We start from the raw sequence: 23429 nt of genomic DNA on the forward strand, positions 1-23429 counted from the left end.
TAACACTATGTTTCCAGATCTGCAATCTGATCTCTTCTTCTAGATTGTAACTATGTATTAGATTAGTTATTTATCTAAAGAAGAGATCAGATTGCATATCTCAAAACGTAGTGTTACTGATTTCTTGTATCATTGAACGATGGCAAATGTCGAGAAAAATCCTGTTTCCTTCATCAAAATATTACCATTTCAAGCTTTAAAACATTATTGCTGTATTGCATCATTGTATTGAGAAGTTCCCAAAAGACTGCTTTAAATCATCCAAAGGCATTTTCTAGGGTAAGTGTGTAAAAATACAAATAATTTTTCGTATAAAACGTATAATAGATAACTAATAAATTAAACAGGTAACAATAAATAACAAATATATTGTGAAGAGTAGTGACAGATAATATCTTTGGTTAACCTGGAACTTCAGGTTTATAGCACTCATTACAATGACTTGGAGAGGCCAAACAGTCTACGTGGAATATGTGCCCACATCTGTAACAATAACAAATAGATTGTGTCAAGTAGTGACGAGATAATATCATTGGTTAACCTGGAACTTCAGGTTTATAGCACTCATTACAATGACTCGGAGAGGCCAAACAGTCTACGTGGAATATGTGCCCACATCTGTAACAATAACAAATAGATTGTGTCAAGTAGTGACGAGATAATATCATTGGTTAACCTGGAACTTCAGGTTTATAGCACTCATTATAATGACTCGGAGAGGCCAAACAGTCTACGTGGAATATGTGCCCACATCTGTAACAATAACAAATAGATTGTGTCAAGTAGTGACGAGATAATATCATTGGTTAACCTGGAAATTCAGTTTTATAGCACTCATTACAATGACTCGGAGAGACCAAACAGTCTACGTGGAATATGTGACCACATCTGTAACAATAACAAATAGATTGTGTCAAGTAGTGACGAGATAATATCATTGGTTAACCTGGAACTTCAGGTTTATAGCACAAACTACAATGACTCGGAGAGGCCAAACAGTCTACGTGGAATGTGTTCCCACATCTGTAACAATAAACAACAACTAGATGAGTAGAGTAGTGACGAGATAATATCTTTGGTTAACCTGGAACTTCATGTTTATAGCACAAACTACAATGACTCGGAGAGGCCAAACAGTCTACGTGTAATATGTGCCCACATCTGTAACAATAAACAACAACTAGATGTGTGGAGTAGTGACGTGATATTATCTTTGTTTAATTCTGTTTAATCATATCAAATAAAAATTTGATTAAATAATGCAATACAGAGAGCAAATAATGTTTGTACAATTGAAATACATTTTATAAATATTAAAAATATTTCTTATAAAATTTAATTATGATAATTTTATATCTACTATGTCAATGCTATACAACTTTGATGTCTTGTACCATTAATTTTGCCTCTCATCACTAAATTTAAAAAAATATTAATATATAATTTTAACTATAGAGAGTAGCATTAAAAGTACTACCATTCACCATGATAAAGCTGAATTGGTGAAAAATCTGTTCTAAATAATTTATTGAATCTACTATAGTGGAGGTACTGTAAAATCCACGAGAAATCTAACCTGTTTCATTAATACATGATAGATATTTTAATAATAATAATACAGTGATTATAAAGTAACAAGTGGACAAGTTGTATAAAATTATACTTAATTTAAAATTACTGCAAATCTAATAAATTTCTTGTGTAAATTAATATAAGGTCTTTATTTAGCAAGCGTCCATCAGTACAAAAACTGTTTTTCATGAAAACTCTTGTCAGTCATATAGAATACATGGAGAACAATAACGTAAACCATAAAATAAACGTAAAACACTAAACTATAAAAACTAAACTAACCTGATGCATATGCATGGGTCAGGCAAACACCACCTTCACACTCCCCTTAAATTTCTTACAGCTATAACTTTTTAAAGTGGGTGGCAAAGCATTGTATTTCTTTGGTCCAAAGTAACTAAAACCCTTTTTCCCCGTTTCCAGCTTTGTCTTTGGTAGGTGCAATAGGCTGTTCTGACGGGTACTACGCACATTAATTTCTTGCCTGAATACCAGCTTGTGTAGTGACATGTATGGTACTTGTTATTAAGGATCCGGCAAGTTCTTTTTAAAATTGTGCCACTATTTGTCTGTCTGTCTATACGATAACTCTTGATAAAATGTCCTAGACTATTGGAACCTTGTACGTAGGTTACTCATGATCAAAGAAAGAACCATATTGATTTTGGAGGAAAATGTCAAAGAGTGGCAAAGTTAGTCTAGAAAATGTCACTAATGCGGAAGAAAGTTAGTCAATTCAGTAAAGAATTTCTTTATATTCTGTCGGGTCGTTTGGTACTATAATGCATCGGTTTATTACAAAATTCTGATATTGGGCGGTTTTTCAAATCAGAAAAATACAAAAGTCACTCATGGCCTTCAAACTGCACACAAAATGTCCGACTGTGGTGTAGAGGTTACCTGAAGAGATGCAGGGTGGAATGCAGCGTGTACTGGCATGTCGAACAGCTAGATGGTACCAGCTGACCCCTCCGCGAGTCTTGCAGGACTTTCTGCAGCTGACTGTGCAAGTCCTGGTACTGCAGCTGGACCGTCGTCCGCAACATCGCCTTCTCGTGTACGCACTTTTCGAACAGTCCTGCACAACAATAGCACTCTTCAGCGGATGCTAATTTTAAGAGTACATAGACACACCCCTTTGAAGTAATTGATGGCATTCAGTGAAGTTACACATATACAACTTTTTATTGATGGAAGAGCTCTTTTTATTGGAAAAAACTACTGCAGTAAAAAAATCCACAATTGCGCTATCATTTTTAAATGACTTCTAAAGCCGATAAGAGCCCATTGATCAAATTAAGTTAGAAAGTGATATAATAGACTTGTTTAGAAATAAGAATAACACACAAATATTAAAATCAATTTATGATCATATTTTCTAACCAATGATGAAAAGCCATAGTATAACACTAGCTATACATAAAATGCTGACCAGTTTTACTGAAAAGTGTAAGTATATAGGAAAAGAGATTTGAATTTCAAATCACTCAATTACCCGATTGAGTCAAACTTTCGAGTCGAACAGCAGCTTTCAAACAGAAACATTTTGTTATATCAAAGGCATTTTATTCGACTGATGAGTTCTTGATGGGCCGCTGGTATGAAAATATTTGAAATTAACAACAACCACGAAACCCCTGGTTCTGATACATACAAGAATTGTATTGTATTGTATGTATTTACCTTGACAAACATCATTTATCTGATGTAGTTATGTATTTTATATAGTTATGTTGGCGCATGCCATGCAATATTGTAATTGTTTAACGCAATAAAGAATATTATTATTATTAAAAATATTGTTAGCCTGTAGAAAGGGTATGAAGTCAAATTGTTAAATTAGTTATCTTGAAGATATCAGTCTGATACTGCTTGAACAGCACAAATTTAGTTCTTTTATCACTGATTCTGTAAATAGTTTAAATCGTTGAGTATCATACATTTAAACAGCGAAACACGTCTTCTTTTATAATGTCTGTGATCATCTTACATAGTAATAATCACTAACAGTATGAAAAAATGCACAATCTTTAACTGAGTACACTGAAACACAGAGGGACAGCTGAATCTGCTGTCTATCTAGACGAACCAGCTTCATTATGCAGAGTATCTACTCCTTTGCTCAAACTTGGTTTCCCAAAAAAGCCATGGTCATAGCACAGGGATGGTATCTTTATACCTTAGCTGCTAATACAAATGGTTTTAACTTCACCTGATGAAATAAAATAATTATCTATTCACTGAAAACCTACCATTAAAAAAGTGATACATCCATTTTTAGGGATTTTTTTAGGAATTTTATCAATGCCAATGACATTTTTAAATGTTTATTCTAACAATTTTCAAGGGAAACAGTTCACAGCATTTATAAATTTTGGGTCACCTCCTTGGGAATTGAGCCCGAGGTTGGAGACCAGCAACGTTACTTCTAGGTTTTGTTGGTCTACTTTAAGTTCCCACCGGTTTTTTTTTTTTTTACTAGTCTGTAGCCAGTATCAAGAGACCTTGTGAGTACTTGTTTAAAATGAAAGAAAGAATAACTGGATTTCGGACATTAGCAATAGTTATATTTTTCTAACATACGATGGTAGCAGGTAACTGGTGAGTATTTACCCATGATGAGAGGCCGCAACTGGCCCAGAGTGCCGTTGGTGTGCTCCAGCAGCAGGTGTAACTCTGAGGCCAGGTTCAGATCCGTGTTACTCAGCACCTGCCTCAGCATCTCTATCAGCAACATCAAAATACAAGGAATGCATAGATAAGTAACGCACTGACAAAACACTTTTTCAATTCACTTAACTCTTACAAACAAATGAGATGAGACTAACTAAAACAAGCCACTAAGTCAAGTTAACAAACTAAATAAAGTTAAACTGGTCAAAAATACATGGAATGACATCATTCTACTATTGAGAATATAAAAAAAGCTAACAACTCATGAGTAGGGGTGTATGACCAATTTTGTAACTCTTTTGTACCGTACCCTATTTATTAATGTATAGGCAATTCAAAATTGAGATTAATACATTGAAAACTGTACTGTGTTAACTCATGGTGAGAGTTAAGTTTGAGTAAGCACTGAAGATGGGAGAGCCATGATTTACGAGGGTGTAGTTTTCTTGGCTTGCTTAATTGTTGCTCACGTGTGAAACGGACTTTACGACATTGTCACGACAACGATGCTTATTGATTCATTTAACCGCAATTTGTAGAAATTTTCACGGTTTTCACATTAAATTCACGGTGAACGAGATTCACGGCTAAATTTTGCGGAGCCAGAATTTATGAGGGTCCATGACATTGTTCCAACCCGACCAACTTTTGCATCTGAGATTCTAGCGGTTCTCCCTAGACCCTATGATATAATTTCACTGTACTGCATAACTCACCGTGAGAGTTGAGCTTGAGCAAACACTGCAGAAGAGGGAGCCAGGATTTACGAGGGTCCATGACGTTGTTCCCTCGGTGTGCCAACCCAACCAACTCTTGCATCTGAGATTCTAGCGGTTCTCCCTGAAAAGTGAAGGCAAGTTTCTCACTATTACAACTAATTACGCAACTATCCATTATCATCGTATATCCTTAAAGTTTATATTTAACTGTAGTTACAATTACAATTTTAATAATTAATTATCCATTTCAAACAATTGACACTATTCAATTTACAAAATGTGCAAACATAAATAAAAATTACTGTCTAGTATAAAAGTGGATGCATTTAACATTTTCACTGTCAAAAACCTCATTTGACGTTGCGCATGGAATTCTATAGACTGCCGCCGACTTTTACAGTAATAAAAATGCATTTAAACGTATTAGGACTTCATCATTGATAGTCATTCGCTATTTTCCTGTTTATATTCTTACTCTATGGATTTATGATCTATGAAATGTTGTTGGCAGTCATCTGGAATATTGGGAAAAAGTGGTTTGTTTACAAACTCATCGTTGTGTCGGTTGTTTGTTGTCATTCTGCTATTGTTCTGCTAATTCCTTGTCTGCATTGCTATTGTTTTGCTTGCTATTTACTTTAGTTTAGATTGTTTTGTAACTAAATAGTCATGATAGTATTAAAGACAATAAAGTGCTAGAAGAATACTCAAAATTTCACGTAACAGTGAAAGTGATGTTTTTTTCCAAGATAACACAGATAATGATCCTAATTTTACTACTGATGGACTTTTTGACATTGTTTTTTTTTTTTTTTTTACTCAAATAACAAATATAAGCAAAAGAGTAATAAAAATGTTATTCTTGTGTTTTATAAGTAATTGATTTATTACAGAATTTTACAGTTTATTGTTTATTTTCAGCTTCAGATGAAGATTTTGATGATGGCCCTGAAAAAAGTGGGTTAGGCCTCCACACAATAAAAATTTTTAATATAAGTGGATTTCAATTATAAGTATGTGTCGCTGTAGGGACAGTAATGACAATGCTGACTACAGCAAATAATAATGAGAAACATGTTATAGACTAGTGACATGGTGATGTTTTATTTTGTACAAAAAAACATTATGTTTCAAAATTTTAAAAAAAGACATTAAGTTTGAAAATATTTATGCATGCGCATTTGTGTAGAAAGAGAAAGAACTCAGCTTTAAAAAAATGTAAGTCCCATGAGTTTCTTATAATTGGTTAAAAAATTATATATATTTTAAAATCATTAAAAAATGGGTGGCAGTGTAGAAAGTTGTCAAAATTAGGAGGTGGCAGTGAAAGTGTTAAAATTTATTTAGTCTAATGATATCTTGTGAAAAATTAATAAATTTACAGCTTTAACTTTCTTCTATTTCTTCCGCATAAGACATGATACCCTTAAGAGTAATTCCATACTTCAACAAAGCATTCAAGGCCTCTTCAGTAAGAGTATTTCTGTTGAAAGCTAAATCCTTTTAGTTTTTATTTTTAACATGAAAAAATATGTAAAAAATTTGTATTTTCATATATGAAAACAAATTAAATTTAAAGTATATGAAATTGGAAAATTCATGTTTGAAAAAATGTATGTGTATTAACCCTTTGAGTGCCACAGCTCTAAACATTTTTCACATTGTAAGAGTGCCAGGTGAAATTATGGGGTATATGCAAGAAGTGCCGGGAATTTTTCAGCAAAAACGTGAGACTTTGGTAAAAACACTGTAAAAAATTGGTTTATCAACATATTTTCATGATTTTTTATTCAATTTGTTGGTAAAAGACTGTTTCTAATTTACCTATTATAAAAGAGTACACAAAGAACAGTACAAATTTTAAATTTTATAAAAAATCGATAGGCTTTAAAAAATTTTTAAACACTTTTTTAAGTTTGAGATAAAAAAAACATAAACTAATTTTTGTTTTATCTAGCTAGAAATATTTTTATGTTATACAGCATTAAAAAACAATCAAAATTCATATGTATAACATAATTCTGAATTAAAACCTTCTTGAAATAAAATACAATGACAAATTGTTGGTTTTGCCATATTTGGTTACAATGCTGTAAAAAAATGGTTTACCAACATATTTTGATGATTTTTTTGTGAAAGAACAGAACTTATATAATATATAACATTATATTTGAACTAAAACTACCTGGAAATAATATCTAACAATTACAAATTTTTTGTAAGGATTAATTAGATTTTCTTCTCTAAGCAATAATGTTTCTAACAATATATTACATTTTTTACATCAAATGATAATATATCCTGTAAGAAGTGTAAAACAAGTAGCTTCCAAAAATGTTCTAATATCACTATCTTTCCATTTTTCGGGTTGAAACTACAAATGCAGCACTAAAAACTCGAAAACTCTCAAGCAAGATAAATAACAACGAAACACAACACACAACGGCCACTGCGATCGTCGTTGCATCAAAACAACTGAACATAAACAAAAACGGTACTTTGGGATTATACCGACCACACCAGTACGAAGAACACAAAAATATAAATTTTATAGAAACAAACATGATACGAAAAAAACAACTTTAATTACAAAATTACAAACTTACAAGCATTTCCAGGTATTGTGATCGGTATTGTTGTTGCTGTCATCTTATCTTTCTCGAGAATCCCGATTACGGCAGGCCGCGCGGCATCACATGACTATTTAAGTTTTTTGCACGGTACATAATTGCCTTTCAATTACAATTCAATTTATATTTCTGATCAGCCCCTCTAGAATTTGATATTTTACTGATAGGTACTATCTCGAGGGATGTTTTTCTTTCGTTGACATCAGCGCGAGCTTCGGCAGCACCTTCGGAGGCACTCGCATTTTGAATGGCGGAGTGTGATCAAGAATGAAAACAACTTTTGAGTGTTTTTTCAATAAAGAGTTTAGTTTTTGTTTGGTAATGTTTGTTTTTGTTGAATTTTTGTGTTTGGAGAAATGTAGGGGTAAAACAAGGAAGTACAACAAAGCGACGCACCAGCTGAACGGGCGACGAGACTCTGCAATCACCTTATCTACTAGACCGCTCGACTTTGACCTCTGTCTGAGGATGGGGAGGGGTTTGCGATAAGAGAATTCCTGTTTTATATTGACGAAATATTGTTCTACGCTAATCTAGTAATCAGTAGAAGCAAAATGTCAAATAACGATTCATGTCTGGGTGTGGTCGGTATAATATAATCCCAAAGTACCACAAAAAACAAGCACGTCGTCTGCCCGCAGTACAAAGGAAAATATTTCTTTTGTATGCTTTGGATATACATGAAGCTTTTGGGTGTAGTGTAAACCAGTAAATATATGACACTATTGTATAATAAATAAAATACGAAGTCTCCCGTTACGGGAGACCCTGGCACTATAAGGGTTAATTAAAATACCAAAATACTTAAAATTATCTACAAAAACGTACAACTGTGAACTGCACACTACATATTTTTAACCAACTTACATCCCAAGTTTACATAGGGGGTTTAGCTTTATAATGTAGGTCAATTAAAAATATTTTTTCTGCTTACAATGATAAAACAAATAAAGAACAAAACCCTCCAGTCTATTGTACTTTTAACGATCTTCTACTAGAAGTGTCCCTCAGATATGTTTGTTTGCCATTTGAACTACAAAGGGTTAAAAATATTTATTAAGAGAAAATTTGAAAAACCTTATTAAAACTAAAATATTTTTGAATGGAACATTGGATTTTTAAAATTGATCGGAAAATTTTTCTTAAGAAAGAAATCAAATGCCAACCGCGCTAGTTTTGATGGAAGTCAAAATGAGGGGGTATCAATGGGGATACAAAATTAAATAACGATGTTTTTCTCAGATTATATTTTTGCTAGATTGAAACACTTAAATCCGACCACCAGACACATTACTGTTATAATAAAAGGAGCTGTTTGTAATAAAATGACCTTGAGTTTTTTCTCTATAAGAACAATGTTAAACTCATGCAGTTTTACACCCTTATTTTTTATGAAAGCGTTATGGGAGATGTCTCATTCTGAAGATATTATTACACATATAAAAGCTTTTTAGTTATTTTGTAAATTTTACGCTTTTTTAATAATTGAATGACTAAATACAAAAAAAGTTTGAGATATTTTTTTCTGAAAACCAATAAAAATATTGAAAAGAACTAAAAGAGTATTTGGATGCATATTAAAGAGTATTTGGAAGATATCTTTAAAACGAGACACCACCCAAAATCTCTAACTAAAAATGTGTGTGTGATTAACTGATGCTGATTTAACATTTATTTGCATTCCGTTATAATTTTTTTTTAAAATATAATCCGAAAAAGTCATAATTTTATATTTGTAGGTCTTTAGATAACAGCCTTCACCAAAACAACAATGTCTGACAGTCAATTTCTAGTTTAGGGGGTCAATTTATCAATCAATTTCAAGAAACGTCAGTTTGTGTGCTTATACAACACACATTGGCTCTTGGGCACTAGACTCCATCGCTAATTTCCTACCTTGTCCATGGAAGAGTGAAGCCTGTTGAGCAGGAGGTCGAAGGCCCCCTGGAGGTCTCCGGAACGCTCCAATAATACTGCTGTTACTTCGTCCAGCCCTTGCTCGGTTGAGGCCTGTAATCATAGTCATCGTTTGGATCTTTCTACCTGCTTTATTTTCAGTTATCTAAGAACGTAACCTGTTTTTCATTGTTGAAAGTAACTTAACCAGAGAAACAGTAAAACTACTTGCTGTTAAGAGGCCAGCAGATATGAATTAGTAAAACTCAAATATTACTCTAGTTTTTAATTATATTTTCCTTGGTTTTTACTGTGGTGGTTAATACTATATATAAAACAATAAATATATCATATATTGTTAAAAATGTTTTTGATTGAATCGAAAGTTGTACTGTAGTTCGCTGTAGCCTAGTATTTGGTAGTATACTGATAGCAGGGTACTAGTGAAATATTCTTTTCATTTTTATTTTATTTAAATAATTCAAACACGTTTTCAAAAGTCCAATATATAGAATTATATGGATGCCCAATACGAATTATTGATATTAACCCCTTCAAGGTTTTTGACGTAATACTAGGTTCATAGCGATTGCATAAAATAGTGCAATTTACATAATATTACGCATCATTATATTGTTTCTGTTTTATTTTTTAGTGGTAAAGCTGTACCAAATGCCGCTTGACCTCCCTCTCAAAAAAGGACTTGTTTTTGTTTTCAAAGAGTCTGAGAGAGCATTATATAGTTTAATTCCGCTGACTAATAAATGTCTTTCAAAAAACTTGTTCTATGGTCGGGAATGGTAATTACATTGAAGTGACGTAGACTGTGGCGATGTTGGGTATTACGTGACTTGAAAAGGTGGAGATTTTTGTGATCAAATGTCACGCAGTTCAAGATATAAATCGATGGGAATGTTGAAACTTTCACCTCCCTAAAAAGTGACCTACATGAAGTTCTACACGTTCCCAAAAACCGCTCTCAACAACCTTTTCTGGAGTTTGAAAACAAATTTTGTGCGTACACTTTCACATCCCCAAACAACTACCGCAAGTGACAAAGGGGTAGGTCAGCCAAGGTCACTCTGGTATCAGCAAACTTTGATAGGTTTCTTATAACGGAAATCACAGAGCTTAGTTTCTTACAGACGAGCTCAATATGATCGTGGAATCTTAATATATTGTTAATCTGACCGCCAAGAAACTTTTAACGAGTTACTAGTCGAAATCTCTCTTCATGTCCCAAACGAAATGTAATATGCTCCAAATCCTGAGAACTCCTGATAGTAAAGTTAATTATTTGAGTTTACTTATTATTTACTACAACCTAGTTATGCTGAAACAACTGAGATATTTGGTGTGTTTCTTCAGAAGCCAAACAAATACGGCCTAAACTCTATATAGGTACCCGAAAATATTTGTAGAGCATTTTTTAGTCCACATTGAATTACCTGGATAGCCTGGTCAAGTTGGATGTTCTTGTTAGCCTGCACCAGAGGTAAGGCCAGCTCTGGATCTAGATGGCAAGTCAGCACAAAGTACCTGGTCATCAGAGGTGGTTCCAGCTCCCCCTCCAACCTTGGACAGAGAACTGACTATGAGCGTTACAGCCGACACACTGCCACATTGTAACTACTGAGAACTCAATAGTTCAAGTAATCAGTTTTTAACCCTCCGACTGATAACAAGAAACTCACAGAATGATACACTGGTTTTTGTCTTTGCGCAGCATATTTTTCAGATATTTTTTTAAATATGTGCTAAATGCTAAGTAATAAGTGTTTTCTATCAATTTTTTAGAAACCAGAGACAATTTTAAAATTATAAAAATATGCACTTACTAGAGTATAGTTTTTTTTATTTCTACATAAATTCAAAAACGTGTATTGTAAACTTTTTGTTTTCCAAGTTTCACTCCATGTCACTTTCACATGACTTGAGATAGTAAAATACAATAAATGTAAAAAATATACACAGTTTTCTAGTGAACAAAAGGATTATAACATACTAGCTGTTCCCTGCAGCTTCGCACGCTTTTTTTAGCTTTGCCCGTGTATGAGCACTTTTGGTTCAAGTGAATTATATTGTCAACGTCGATGTAGAGTTTACCTTGTTGACACTATCAAGAAAATCTGCCAAAAGTGTATGTTTATAGCCATTGTACACGTACATGTACTTAATAATAAAGTGGTCTAACATTCAAGCTATAAGGCCCAACAGAAATTCATTTCAAAGACAAATAATATCCATAAAAACTTAGCGCCTTCACATAGTGTGTGGTTATTATACACAACTATCTCGTAATAATTGTAGTTTACAATGTGCAGGCGCTTTGATAACTTATATATTTTGCAGTGCCTCCTGGTGGTGAGTTACATCAATGAGCATAGCATAGACAATAGACAATAGACAATAGACAAATCTCTTTATTTCATGAACTTTGAGTACAGAAATGTCGTCAAAAGTTTGCAAGAGTTGGAAATTGATGAATCCATGTACGAAAATTAGTTTTGATTTTGAAAAGTCGGGTCTTCCCTCCACCGAATGTACTCGTCGATTGAGTAAAGGGGTCGAACTAGGAGCCAGTTGATAAGCCGCTGTCTCATATTCTTGATTGGCCCTGGAGTTTTCAGCTCATCAGGCAGGTAGTTGGCAAGTTTGGCACCGATGTATGAGGGCTTCTTCTCATAGAGTGCCAGTCTGTGATTGGGAAGAACATAGTCGCTACCGTTTCTTGTGAAGTGGTTATGTAAGTTGTTTCTTCTGGGGAGATCTTGACGTGCAGCATGGAGGATTACCTCAAGAATGTAGAGAGCTACCACTGTGAGGATTTTTAAATTTATAAAAGCTCCTCGGCAGGACTCCTGAGGACCTAGACCCAGCATGGCTCTGATGATTTTCTTCTGGTGTATCAGTACTCTTTGGAGGTTTGTTTTGGAAGAGTTTCCCCATAGTACAAGGCCATATCGAAGATGTGACTCAGCAAGAGCAAAGTATGCTGTTCGGAGTATGCTCTGATCTTCTGTGATCGATTTGAGTCTTTTTATAACGAATACACCAGAACTGAGTTTAGAGCATACCGTATCCACATGGAGACTCCATGACAGGTCTGAGTCAATGGTGAGGCCTAGGTGTTTAGCATATTCGGTTTGGTTTAGTCCAGGTATTTCAGTTACTTGGTGTTTTTTTGATCCAAAGAAGAGCTGTGTGCTTTTACTCTCATTAACAGCCAAATCATTGCTATGGCAGTACTCAAGTGCCATGTTAAATGCTATGTATGCTTTAATTTCAAGTTCTTCAGGGGTTTTTGTACTATTTATAAGAACTGTGTCGTCTGCATACATAAGCAATGAGCAGTGCCGCTCAAGGAAATTTGGCATGTCGCTGGTGAAAATGATGTACAGGACAGGGCCCAGGACTGATCCTTGCGGGACACCTCTATCTAGCTTTTGGCTTTCCGACCGAATTGTTTGCATTGTCCCTTTGTGATCTGTATGACTTATTTCAACCACTTGGGTTCTGCCTTCCAAGTAACTCTTAAACCAACTTGCAGCAACACCGGTCACTCCGATTCCCTCTAATTTCTTTAAAAGCATTTCATGGTTAAGGCAATCAAATGCCTTGCTGTAATCTAGGAGTATGGTTGTCACAGTGTTTCCTGCCTCTATATTGTCTATAAGTCCTTCTATTAGGCTGATTAATGCTGTTACTGTTGACCTACCCGCAGTGAAGCCATGTTGATGAACTGTAAGCATATTAAAGGTTTTGATATGTTGTAGGAGTCTGTTCAGTACTATTTTTTCTATAATTTTAGAGAAAGCTGACAGAAGTGAAATCGGCCGATAGTTTGATGGTTGCTTTTTATCACCTTTCTTATGTTTTGGTAGCACTTTAGCGATTTTTAGCTGAGAAGGAAATGTGCCCTGTAAGAGAGACTTGTTGACAATATTTACTAGTGGTTGTGCAAGTTCGTCTTTACATCGCTTCAATGTTTTTGGTGACAGTTCATCTATTCCTGAGGAGGTTTTTGATTTCATTGACTGGATGACTTGTTTTACCTCTATTGAAGTGGTTGGGTGAAGTACCAAGCAGGGACAGTTAGTAATCCTGCTCGTCATTGTGTTCTGTCTGGGCTTAGGTTGTTGTGCTAAGGTTGTTTTAGCAACACTAGTTAGGTAGATATTCAGTTGGTTTGCTATATCCATAGGGTTTATAGATTATTTTTCCGTTCACTTCCAGCTCGGACAGTGTGTTATGGTCTTGCTTACTTTTCCTTTCACTATTAATAATTTTCCAGATAGCCTGACTTTTGTTTTCAGCTTCATCGATGATCTTTGCAGTTGCTTCTTTCCTTCTCCTTTTAAGTAGTTGATCATATTCTTTCTTTTTTCTCGCGCCGCTTGTTGTTTGTCCTCTAGCTTTCCATACAGAATGTATTGCTCTTGTGCTAGGAGGAATTCATTTCTTAATTTTTTAGTGTCAGAGTCCTGAGGTGTGGGTTTCTTCATTTTCTTAGTTCGAGTAATTTTGACAGGACAAGTTTTGTTGATTGTGCTTATAATTATCTTGTGCAGGGTCATGTATGCTTCTTCAGCATTTTCCTTTGAGTATACTTCTTCCCAGGATTGTTGGCTCAAGAGTTCTTTTAGTTCCTGTATGTTTCTCCTGGTAAAGCTCCTTTTTTGTATTGTCATGTTGTCCTTTCCAGGTTTTTGGACATTTATTGTGCACATTTGTCCGGTATGATCAGAGATGAAGGTATTTATTACTTCGGATTCAATTTCAGATGAGGCTAAATTAGTACATATAAAATCTATGGAGGTCTGGCTATGTGGTGTGATCCTGGTTGGAGGGAGATACAGTCTTATGATGTTGTAGGTGTTCAGGAAAGCTTCAAGTATTTTGTTACTCGTTGAACTCTCGTCCAAGCAGTTTACATTTATGTCCCCCATTAGGATTACTGTACTCTTCCATGTTGGAATTGTGTCCAGGAAGGTTCCTAGGATTTCTAAGGCATTTTCAAGATTATGACTTGGCCTGTACACTCCAATAATATAAGTGTCTCTGGGTTTGGTTTGTAGCTTTACTGCCGCTATCTCACAGAGCAGTTCTTCGCTGTATTGGGACGCATTCAAGCTTGTTGAATGATTTCTGAAGTTCTCTCTAACATATACTGCAACCCCCCCTTTAATATGTTGTGTTCTGCTAAAAGAATCTATTAGATTGTATCCATTGAGTCTAACATGACTGATAGAATTTTCTTGGTAGCCATGTTCCGTGATGATAATGATGTCAGGGGTCTCTTGGGCTAGCTGGTCGTTTAGGATATCTATTTTATTGGAGAGGCGGTCTACATTTTGATGGAAAAGCTTTATTTTTTCTTTTGTTTGTGTACTTTGCTGGGGATACTGTTTTAAGGTGTACCCTCTCTTTTGCTGGAGTGATTTTTGGCCACAGTTGTATGGAGTTGAGCCAATTTCAAGTATTTTGTGTTGAGTATATGTTTGTTCGCAGGGTGGAGAGAATTCACAAATGTTCTGGTATTGTAATTTTGTTTGAATTTGATTTTTATGAATGGACTTTCGGCTAAAAAATGTCTTTGATTAGGTATTTTGATATTGGTTGTAGGTTTTGGCTGTGGGCAATTATCCTGTCTATGTACTTGTGCTTCCACAACCATTGTGTGTCCGGCCTGGATTGGCGAATCCAGGACCTTGTTTGTCGTCAGCCCTGTTAGCCTTGATCCTGGTGTATCCATAGGGTATTGTGTCAGAAATTCCCTGCATTTTGCCATTTGTAATGAGACACTGAAACAGTTCTTCTTTTTTCCCTTAGATGGTGTATTACTCAGTTTAGCTGGTGTATGTTTTCTTACTGTTTTTTGTTTTGGTACTTTGGTTATGCTTTGAATTTCTGAGTTAGGAGGTTCCTTAGATTGGTTATTTTGGATCTGTACCGCCAAGTCTCTAACTGTACATTCCAAACTATCTTGCCTTACTTTCAGCTGTACAAGTTCCATCTGCATGTTTGAGGAGCAATTTATAGGTTGAGAGATGCAGTGAGAGCCTGTTTCAGTTTGAGTTTCATTATTTGTAAACGTAGGCAACTCTAATATTTTAATATCTTGAGAACTTACTTTCTTTTCAAGCTTATTAATTGTATTCTGTAGATGATTTATCATTTTAGCATAATCGTCTACCAGTTGTCCTTGTTTGTAGTCATGCTCTTCAAAAATAATTTGAGTATCTAAACGAAGTTTCTTTTCTTTTCCCAGTTGGACTTGTGTTTCAGATAAATTCTGTAGAAGGTCTTCAATTTTGCTGAGATACTTGTTTTCTTCAATTTTCATTCTATCCAACTGTTCTTCCAAAATTTCTAATTTAGCTTCTAATTCAATATTTTTTCCTTTCAAGAGGTTATTTTCCTCGAGGAGTGCTGCCCCTACTTTTCCAGCTATTTTTAATTTTTCGTCATTATTTTCTAAGTTATCTAGAAAATTATTTTCACTCAGACTATTTTCCAACTCTTTTATTGAGGTGTACAGACAATCTGGACTCTTGGAGAAGCTAACTTCAATGTTTTCTGGGTTAGGTTCTATTATACTTAGTTCAGGTTCTTGAAAAGACGAGTTGGGGGTATTTATTTCTAACTGTGCCAGAGTTCTAGGTCCACATAGCTGTGTATTAGTGCATCTTCTACATATCCAGTTTGTAGAGTCCTTTTTAGATAGATCTTTTAGTTCCTTACTCGCTATGTTTACACAGTCTGCATGGTACCATTTTTTGCAAGTCCCATTGCAAAATATTCCCTTATATCTAACACCCACTGTACAAACTCCGCATGGATAACTAGGCATGTTTAATTCTTAATTTTATTTCTTAATTTCGGCAAGTTTAATTTTTGTTTTTGTTTGTTTTTTTTTTTTGTCAGGCTCTTCTGAGTTAACAGGCTCCTCTTGTATATTGAAAATTTTAATTACAGCTTTGTATGTGTACTTTAAAATATAATTAATTCATTAGAGTTGTCCTCTATTAGTGTTCAAAATGCCAGTGCAAATGGACAGACAGTTTGAAAAATGTATGTCCAAGTTCAATAATTTATGTGACAATGGAGATAAAAATATTTACAGATATCCAGGTAGTCCCATTTATAAAAATATGTACAGAAATCCAGTTTGTCCTACAAATAAAAATGTTAAAATTGTATTGTCAAATAGATAGTATTTATTTTGTCAGTTCAATAAAATAAAATAAAAATCACTAAGTAATATTAGCTCAATTAGATTTATCAAGCAAAAAGATTAGCTTGAGGTCAGATTTGAACCCAGTACCTCTAGGTTGCCAAGCGGAGACTCTTTCCACTAAGCTATTATACTTGATGGTTAAGATAGCTTATCAGTGCTAGATAAGGTATTCAATTAACAGGCAAACTTGGTTATACCATGTCACAGCAAACCGGCCATATGACTCAGCTTCACTTTCCAACCATAAATAATAAACCATTCAAAATTAAAAACTATTGGTCTGGAAGGTTGTTTCTTATTATCTGATTTAGAGCATATAAACCTTCTACGTGGAAAAATACAAATACATACAAATTTTCATAATGATCGGTCAAATAGTTTCTGAGTCTATAAAGGACAAACACACAAACATTCATTTTTATATATATATATTGTATATATATATATACAATATAGTATAAGTAAATTAAAGTAAATTTAAGTAAATTACGCTTAGTTTTGAAAGCGCCTGCAAGTTATAATATATATATATATATATATAATATATATATATATATATATATATATATATATTATGCTTATTTACAACACAAAAAGGTTTTTTGATAAAAATTTAAAGTATGTACTACTTTATTGGCAGTACGCATCTATTGGTGTTTGATGAATTCTTTGGGCAAGAGGAATATCAGATAATGATGAATTGTTGTCACTGCCATTATATCAATTTAATTTGTTCACAACCCAACTCACATTCCACCGGTTTATAATCATCCAGACTACCTGACAACAAATCTGATAAAGAAATACCATCATGCACTTCATTTGCCGATATGTCACTTCCATCATCAGAACTAATATTTTCACTATCCAATAGTTCACGTATATTATTTGAACGAGGATCGCCTATTTCACAACACAACAATAAATTATAAACAAGTAGCCTACATAATAACCTAACAACAGTAGCAACAAAGAGAATAATGAACTGTACAATCATAAAGAAATAAAAATCATGTCGTTTTCTACAGCTATAGGTGTTATACATAATGAAAAACTTTCATATTTTTATCTCATACTGTTTATAAAAGGACCTGATCACAAAATTGACTAAATTTCTTTAAACGCCTGCAATTTCTCAATTGCAAAATTTAACAATAGTGGAGTTTACAAATTAAATTGCAATGATTGTCAAAACCACTATATTGGACAAACCAGCCGATCCTTCAAAATTAGATTTAATGAAACATATAAAATCGTTGAAGACATCATCAAATTCAAAATATGCTGACCATTTAAATGAAACCGTCCATACATACACAAAGATTAAAAACAATCTTGAAATTTTATATACATGCAAAAATATCACCTATTGTCAACTTTAGAACATTTTGAAATTTACAAAAGTGCCAAAATCAATCCTAATGTACTATTAAATGACAAAGATTTTCTAACAAAAAATGTATTATTGAGTAGACTTTGAACAATATAAATTAATCACACATAAAATTAAGTACAAATATTTAGCCACCAAGGTAATTAAACACATATTAAAGTTTGGTTTCAATTATTTATTTACTCCATTTACCTTAACCTACATGTACCTGATGACAAATTTGTTGAATTTGAAATGTACATTGTACAAATAAAATATATAAAAAGTGTTAAAATGTTTATTATTATATATTCATTCTTATTACACTATTTTCCTTCTGTGTGACAATCAAGTTGAACAATAAACCAAGAACGAAATAAAATAGTTTTTTGAAGTAACTGTTGCTCTGCTTCATCCTATTTTGCTCATTTTGACAAGTCTTATAGAGAGGGTTTGATGGGAAACAAATGTACTGAAATTCAAAAGGAAACCAGAAGAAGGAGCTATACACTGTCAGATCAAGCCTTATAAAAACAATCTACACTATTCCTGATGATTAATTGTTTAGACCCTTGCTACATGTAACGAGATATTACTGCTCATACTTACAGAACACCCTTGAGGAACAGGTAGAGCTGCTTGTCCGACAGAAGAGGGACAATGTCAGGAATGATCTGGGAGAAATGTCTCTGCACCATGTGGCCTGTCTCTGTCGCGTCTATGTCCAACAGACCCTGCGGGAGAGTATACAACACGGATAGTTGGACAATTTGGAAACACAATGCTACATTATACAAAACCTCTGAAACAATGGCTTTTGTTCACTATTTACTAACTGCTATAGTTACACACAAAGAGATTTATCCAATTGTGAAATTGTTTATACGATATTTTTTTTTTTATTTATTTATTCTTTGAAATGACAGCAATTACAAATCATTTTATTCTTAAATGCAAAAACCCTATTGGGTTTGTCTCCATTTCACTAGATATACTAATTACTTATTTTATGCTTTAAATTAATTTGTGGTCAAGTCCATGCAGTTTTATTACAAGAGTAAACACCTCACCAATAATGCAGTTACAATATAAAAAATAATAAATACAAATTTCAAATTAACATACCAAAATTTCTCAAGAAAAACAATAGCAATAATTAATTAACATTTATAAAAAATAACTTAATCCTAACAACAATAAATAAATATTCAAGGATAACAATAACAACAACAAAAACAACTATTCAAACAGAAGAAACAAATATAAAATATTACTGAGTAAGGATATGGATACATTCATCCACTGCATACGATGTCTCTATATCCATAAACTTTGTTTGGTTGCAAATACTTAGAAATTATGTTTTAAACATATTCACTTGTAATGATTAGATGTTAATGTGCAATCTTGTATTTCAGCCATATTACTGAATTTTTCTCAACATTTTTATACCCACTATCTTAATGAAACCGTATTTTTATCCCGAGGGAAAGAGACGATTGTCTCCGCAGTTAGTCCTAAAACGACCTTTGCGCCTCCCTAACTTGTATTTATATCCTCAGAATCTGAGACTTTTCAAGAAGCTGATCTGATTTGAGGGCTCCTGTTCTCTGATGTCCATAGGGCTGAGGAGATATGCCCCTAGGAATTTTTTCTGAATTTTTGATAAGGCACGATAGTTTAGCCAAATATGCTCTGCTGATTCCTCCTCTTCTCAGCAGAGTCTGCATTCATCAGTCTGGCTAAGGCTCACCTTCGTAAGATGTTTTCTTAGGGGGTCATGCCCTGTCAACATCCCTAATATCATTCTTATATCCTCCTTACTCTGAACTAGAAAAGATTCCCACCCTTTAGCATTAGGAGAGATAAACTTTTTAGATTGTCTTAATCCTGAGGCCCTACTCCAATTATAGTTTCTTACCCTCTTTTCCCAATAATTTAAAAGAGCTATGCTGTTGGAGAAAGCTATCCCTGGCTCAGGCCCCACCATAATGGGCTCCGCTCCCTTTTTGGAGAGGATATTTGCTTTTTCATTTCCATGAATGCCTTATGAAACCTTACAAGATGTATAAAAACGTTTAAAAACAAACATTGCTGTAAACCGCTTTTCCGTTTTACTCCATGATATCTATTCATTTTCTTTTCTAAACTTTAAACAGCTACCATCGCAAGACCTTAAAACATATCAACAAATGTGTAAGTGTAAAAGTTGGTTAAATTTGCTTAATATTTTCAAAAACCTTGCTTTTTTTGATACGTAGGGAAAAATAGTCTGGATAAAACTGTTGCATAAATGCAAACAGCCACAATCATTAAACTTCTTATTGGTTGATAATAGTCAATGAAATCTACTTAAATTATTTAACTGTAATAGCACATTTAACTAATATTTGGAAATTAAGCATACCATTTTTTTGATACTTTGTAGTAAGTAAATAAAGTAAGTAAACACATATATTTGTTAATAATTATTTTTGTCAAAAATTATTATTTTTATCAAAAATTATTTTATTACTTTGTTTTGATTCCAAAGTTTGTATCAAAAATTTGATTTATAATCTGAATTCAAATATATTTTCTGCGAACCCTCCCATTCAAAAAATTAATTTATAAATATTAATATGCTGTTCAAGAGTCTAAGTTATACAGTATCGACTCCTAGTTGGGTTATAATTAATAAGGCTGAAAGCTATGGATGTTACTAGTTGATTTGCAGACATGTTGAAAACTATCTTCTAGGGTCCACTGATTAAAAGTACACATAATTAGAAATTTTCAATTGCACTGCAGTCTTTTACAACTAGTATAATAGCATTCTTGTTCACCAAAATTAACTAGAATGCTCTCTACTGGTTGAGAAAGATTTCAGTACGATCAAAACTATCTAATTATGTGTACTTTAACGTGTTCTTCCAATCAGTGGACCCTAAAAGTTAGTTTTCAAGGTTTTCGTTTTCTCTCGTAGTTATTTGTAACAAACTAACGTAAGATAGCGTATTTATGTATATTAAAACATACTGTCTATTTTAAAAGTACAGGAGGTGTTCAAAAGTACACAGGTCCCTTGACAGTTTGTTTTTTTTAGGTTCGTTTTGATTAACCCTTGCTCGGCCACACGCCTCGAGACACCGCGACGAGAAGCCTGGTCTTAAAGTACAACGGCTGTGTCTCTACGCTCTATGTTGAAATGCTTTGTGCTGCTATAATCTATCGGCAGTAGTATTGTCTTTTTAACAATTATATACATGTTTTTATCAATATTCCTTCCAACCTTTGCCCTTTTTATCCCATAACTATTGTAATCAGCTAGAGAAGTATTATAAACAAAAATAGATTTCAACTATAAGTTTCGTAGTTACCAATAGGTTTTTATCAAACACATTTTCTTATAAATTTTATAAGGCCTATTATTTAAATAAATGCAAATTAGTAAATCACCTGCATAAACCTCGTAAGCCTAACGAGTTTTATAATACCACAGTATTGTAGAACAATAAATAAACTTTACAAAAATGGAAAATATCACAGTTTTATTCAAATTTTAGAACCAAACAAATGTTAATAGGTGTGTTCTTGTGGCAGAGTAACAGAATTGATTCACCAGGACCACTGGGTTTGATTATGGAACTTATGTACATTTCAAAGTCATGACCACCTTAATTTTTGTCCATAGTCAACGTGTTAATCTCAAACCAATTTATTCCATTATATCGTGTCACAGAATTTTAGTCATCCACTTATTTTTTTATGGTTTAATTATATGCATCCAAATTTATTTTTGGAATAAAAATTTTTGTTTAAAATAATTAATCATAATCCATAAGTGGATGAGAATGAATACTGACGTCAATGTTGTCGAGAAACCGCGGACTGCAGGTCGGACTTGTGCGAAGACTGCTCTATGTAGTTGAACACCCTGTGTTTCCTGCCGTTGTCCAGCAGATAGCACTTGAGTACCTGCCGGTGTTCGCCCCTACGCTCGTGTAGAGTGGCGCACACCTGATAGCTGTAACACCACACTAGAAGGTAGTACCGAGTACAGGATGTTGACTACATGGAGTACATGGAGATTGACTCTCATGAAGGGATCGAAAACTGGAGGGATGGGGGAATAAATAAACAGACAGAAGAAAAAGATAATCATTAAAATGTATCATATGTTTACTTGGATTAACCTCTTCAATTCAATTTAAGGTCGGGACACACATACCCGCACCGCGCCCAACACGTGAAACGGCCGAGTGTCGGTGTGGGCTCGGCTCAGTTACTGTGAGGCTACACATGTCCGTATGATGTACAAGTGCAAAAATCTTGCTGCTTGTACTAGAGCATATTTCTTTTGGATTTTAAAGTGACAGATACTTAAAAAATGTTCAGCAGGTAAAAAAGTAGTTACTTAGTCATTTTGTAAGTTTTTTTTTTATTATAACTAGTAAAACATACTAAATATTTGTAAAATATATACTAGAGTATAATGTTTTTATTCTATTTTTCTATTTCGGCCTTTATTCTATTCCAGCAAGCACTGCCAGATCGTACCAGAACATATTTTGCATGTGAGTAAAATTGTCAATCATGAGGCAATCTTAATTTAACCCTTTCGATCCCAACGTCCGCATGCGCGGACGTCACAAATTAATCGTGTTAAAATAAAACTGACACTTGCACTACGGCAACATGTTCACAAAGATTTTATCTTTGTAACAAAGTTGTAAAGTAAAATTTATACAGTATTTTACAAATGCTATAGAACATTATAACCAGTGATGTTGCAACTTGCTATATTTTTATTTGTAAATCAGCTGTAAATGACAACTAACTACGCAGTTTTATTGTTGAGTGAGCATTGCATTGTCATTTGGCTTTATTACTTAGTTATTTCAGTATTTTACTTTATATGTTTATATTTCTTTAATTTCAGTGTTTTATTCAATGTCAAACCAATGTAGTTTGACTTTTACTAATAATCTTAAATAATTTTTCAATTCTTCAAATACGTATAAATTTTAAAACGTTCTATATTTTATTTATTCACTGAGACAAATTAATCATATACAGAGGGGTTGCTCATTTTTAACTGTACAATTGTATAAAATAAACATGTACTTACTATTTTTTAATATGTAAAAAAAACTAATAAAATGTAAAAATGTTAGAAAAAAATGTATAAAAAGTTATTTTAGCACAAAAAATTGCATGAGTGAGTATATTTAACACAGTAATTATTGCCTAATTTAATATATTTCGTACTGAATAAATTAAATGTTTAATTATAATTTTTTACGAAAAACTAATCTTTTACAGAAATGAGCAAAATAATAGTAGTA

General features: G+C 33.5%; 1 protein-coding gene across 1 annotated transcript in view; it reads right to left on the reverse strand.

The window, feature by feature from the left end:
• Positions 1-627: 627 nt before the first annotated feature.
• LOC124367183 (vacuolar protein sorting-associated protein 8 homolog) overlaps positions 628-23429 on the reverse strand; it is a 48967-nt gene continuing 26165 nt past the window's right edge. Inside the window, 9 exon segments of the mRNA XM_046823833.1 lie at positions 628-753; positions 2473-2650; positions 4186-4296; positions 4962-5085; positions 9491-9604; positions 10939-11065; positions 18712-18836; positions 21948-21959; positions 21961-22108. Of these exon segments, the coding sequence (XP_046679789.1) occupies positions 672-753; positions 2473-2650; positions 4186-4296; positions 4962-5085; positions 9491-9604; positions 10939-11065; positions 18712-18836; positions 21948-21959; positions 21961-22108 (1021 nt within the window). The 3' untranslated portion in view covers positions 628-671.

This window comes from Homalodisca vitripennis, chromosome 8 (assembly GCF_021130785.1).
Source record: "Homalodisca vitripennis isolate AUS2020 chromosome 8, UT_GWSS_2.1, whole genome shotgun sequence".
Lineage (NCBI taxonomy): Eukaryota > Metazoa > Arthropoda > Insecta > Hemiptera > Cicadellidae > Homalodisca > Homalodisca vitripennis.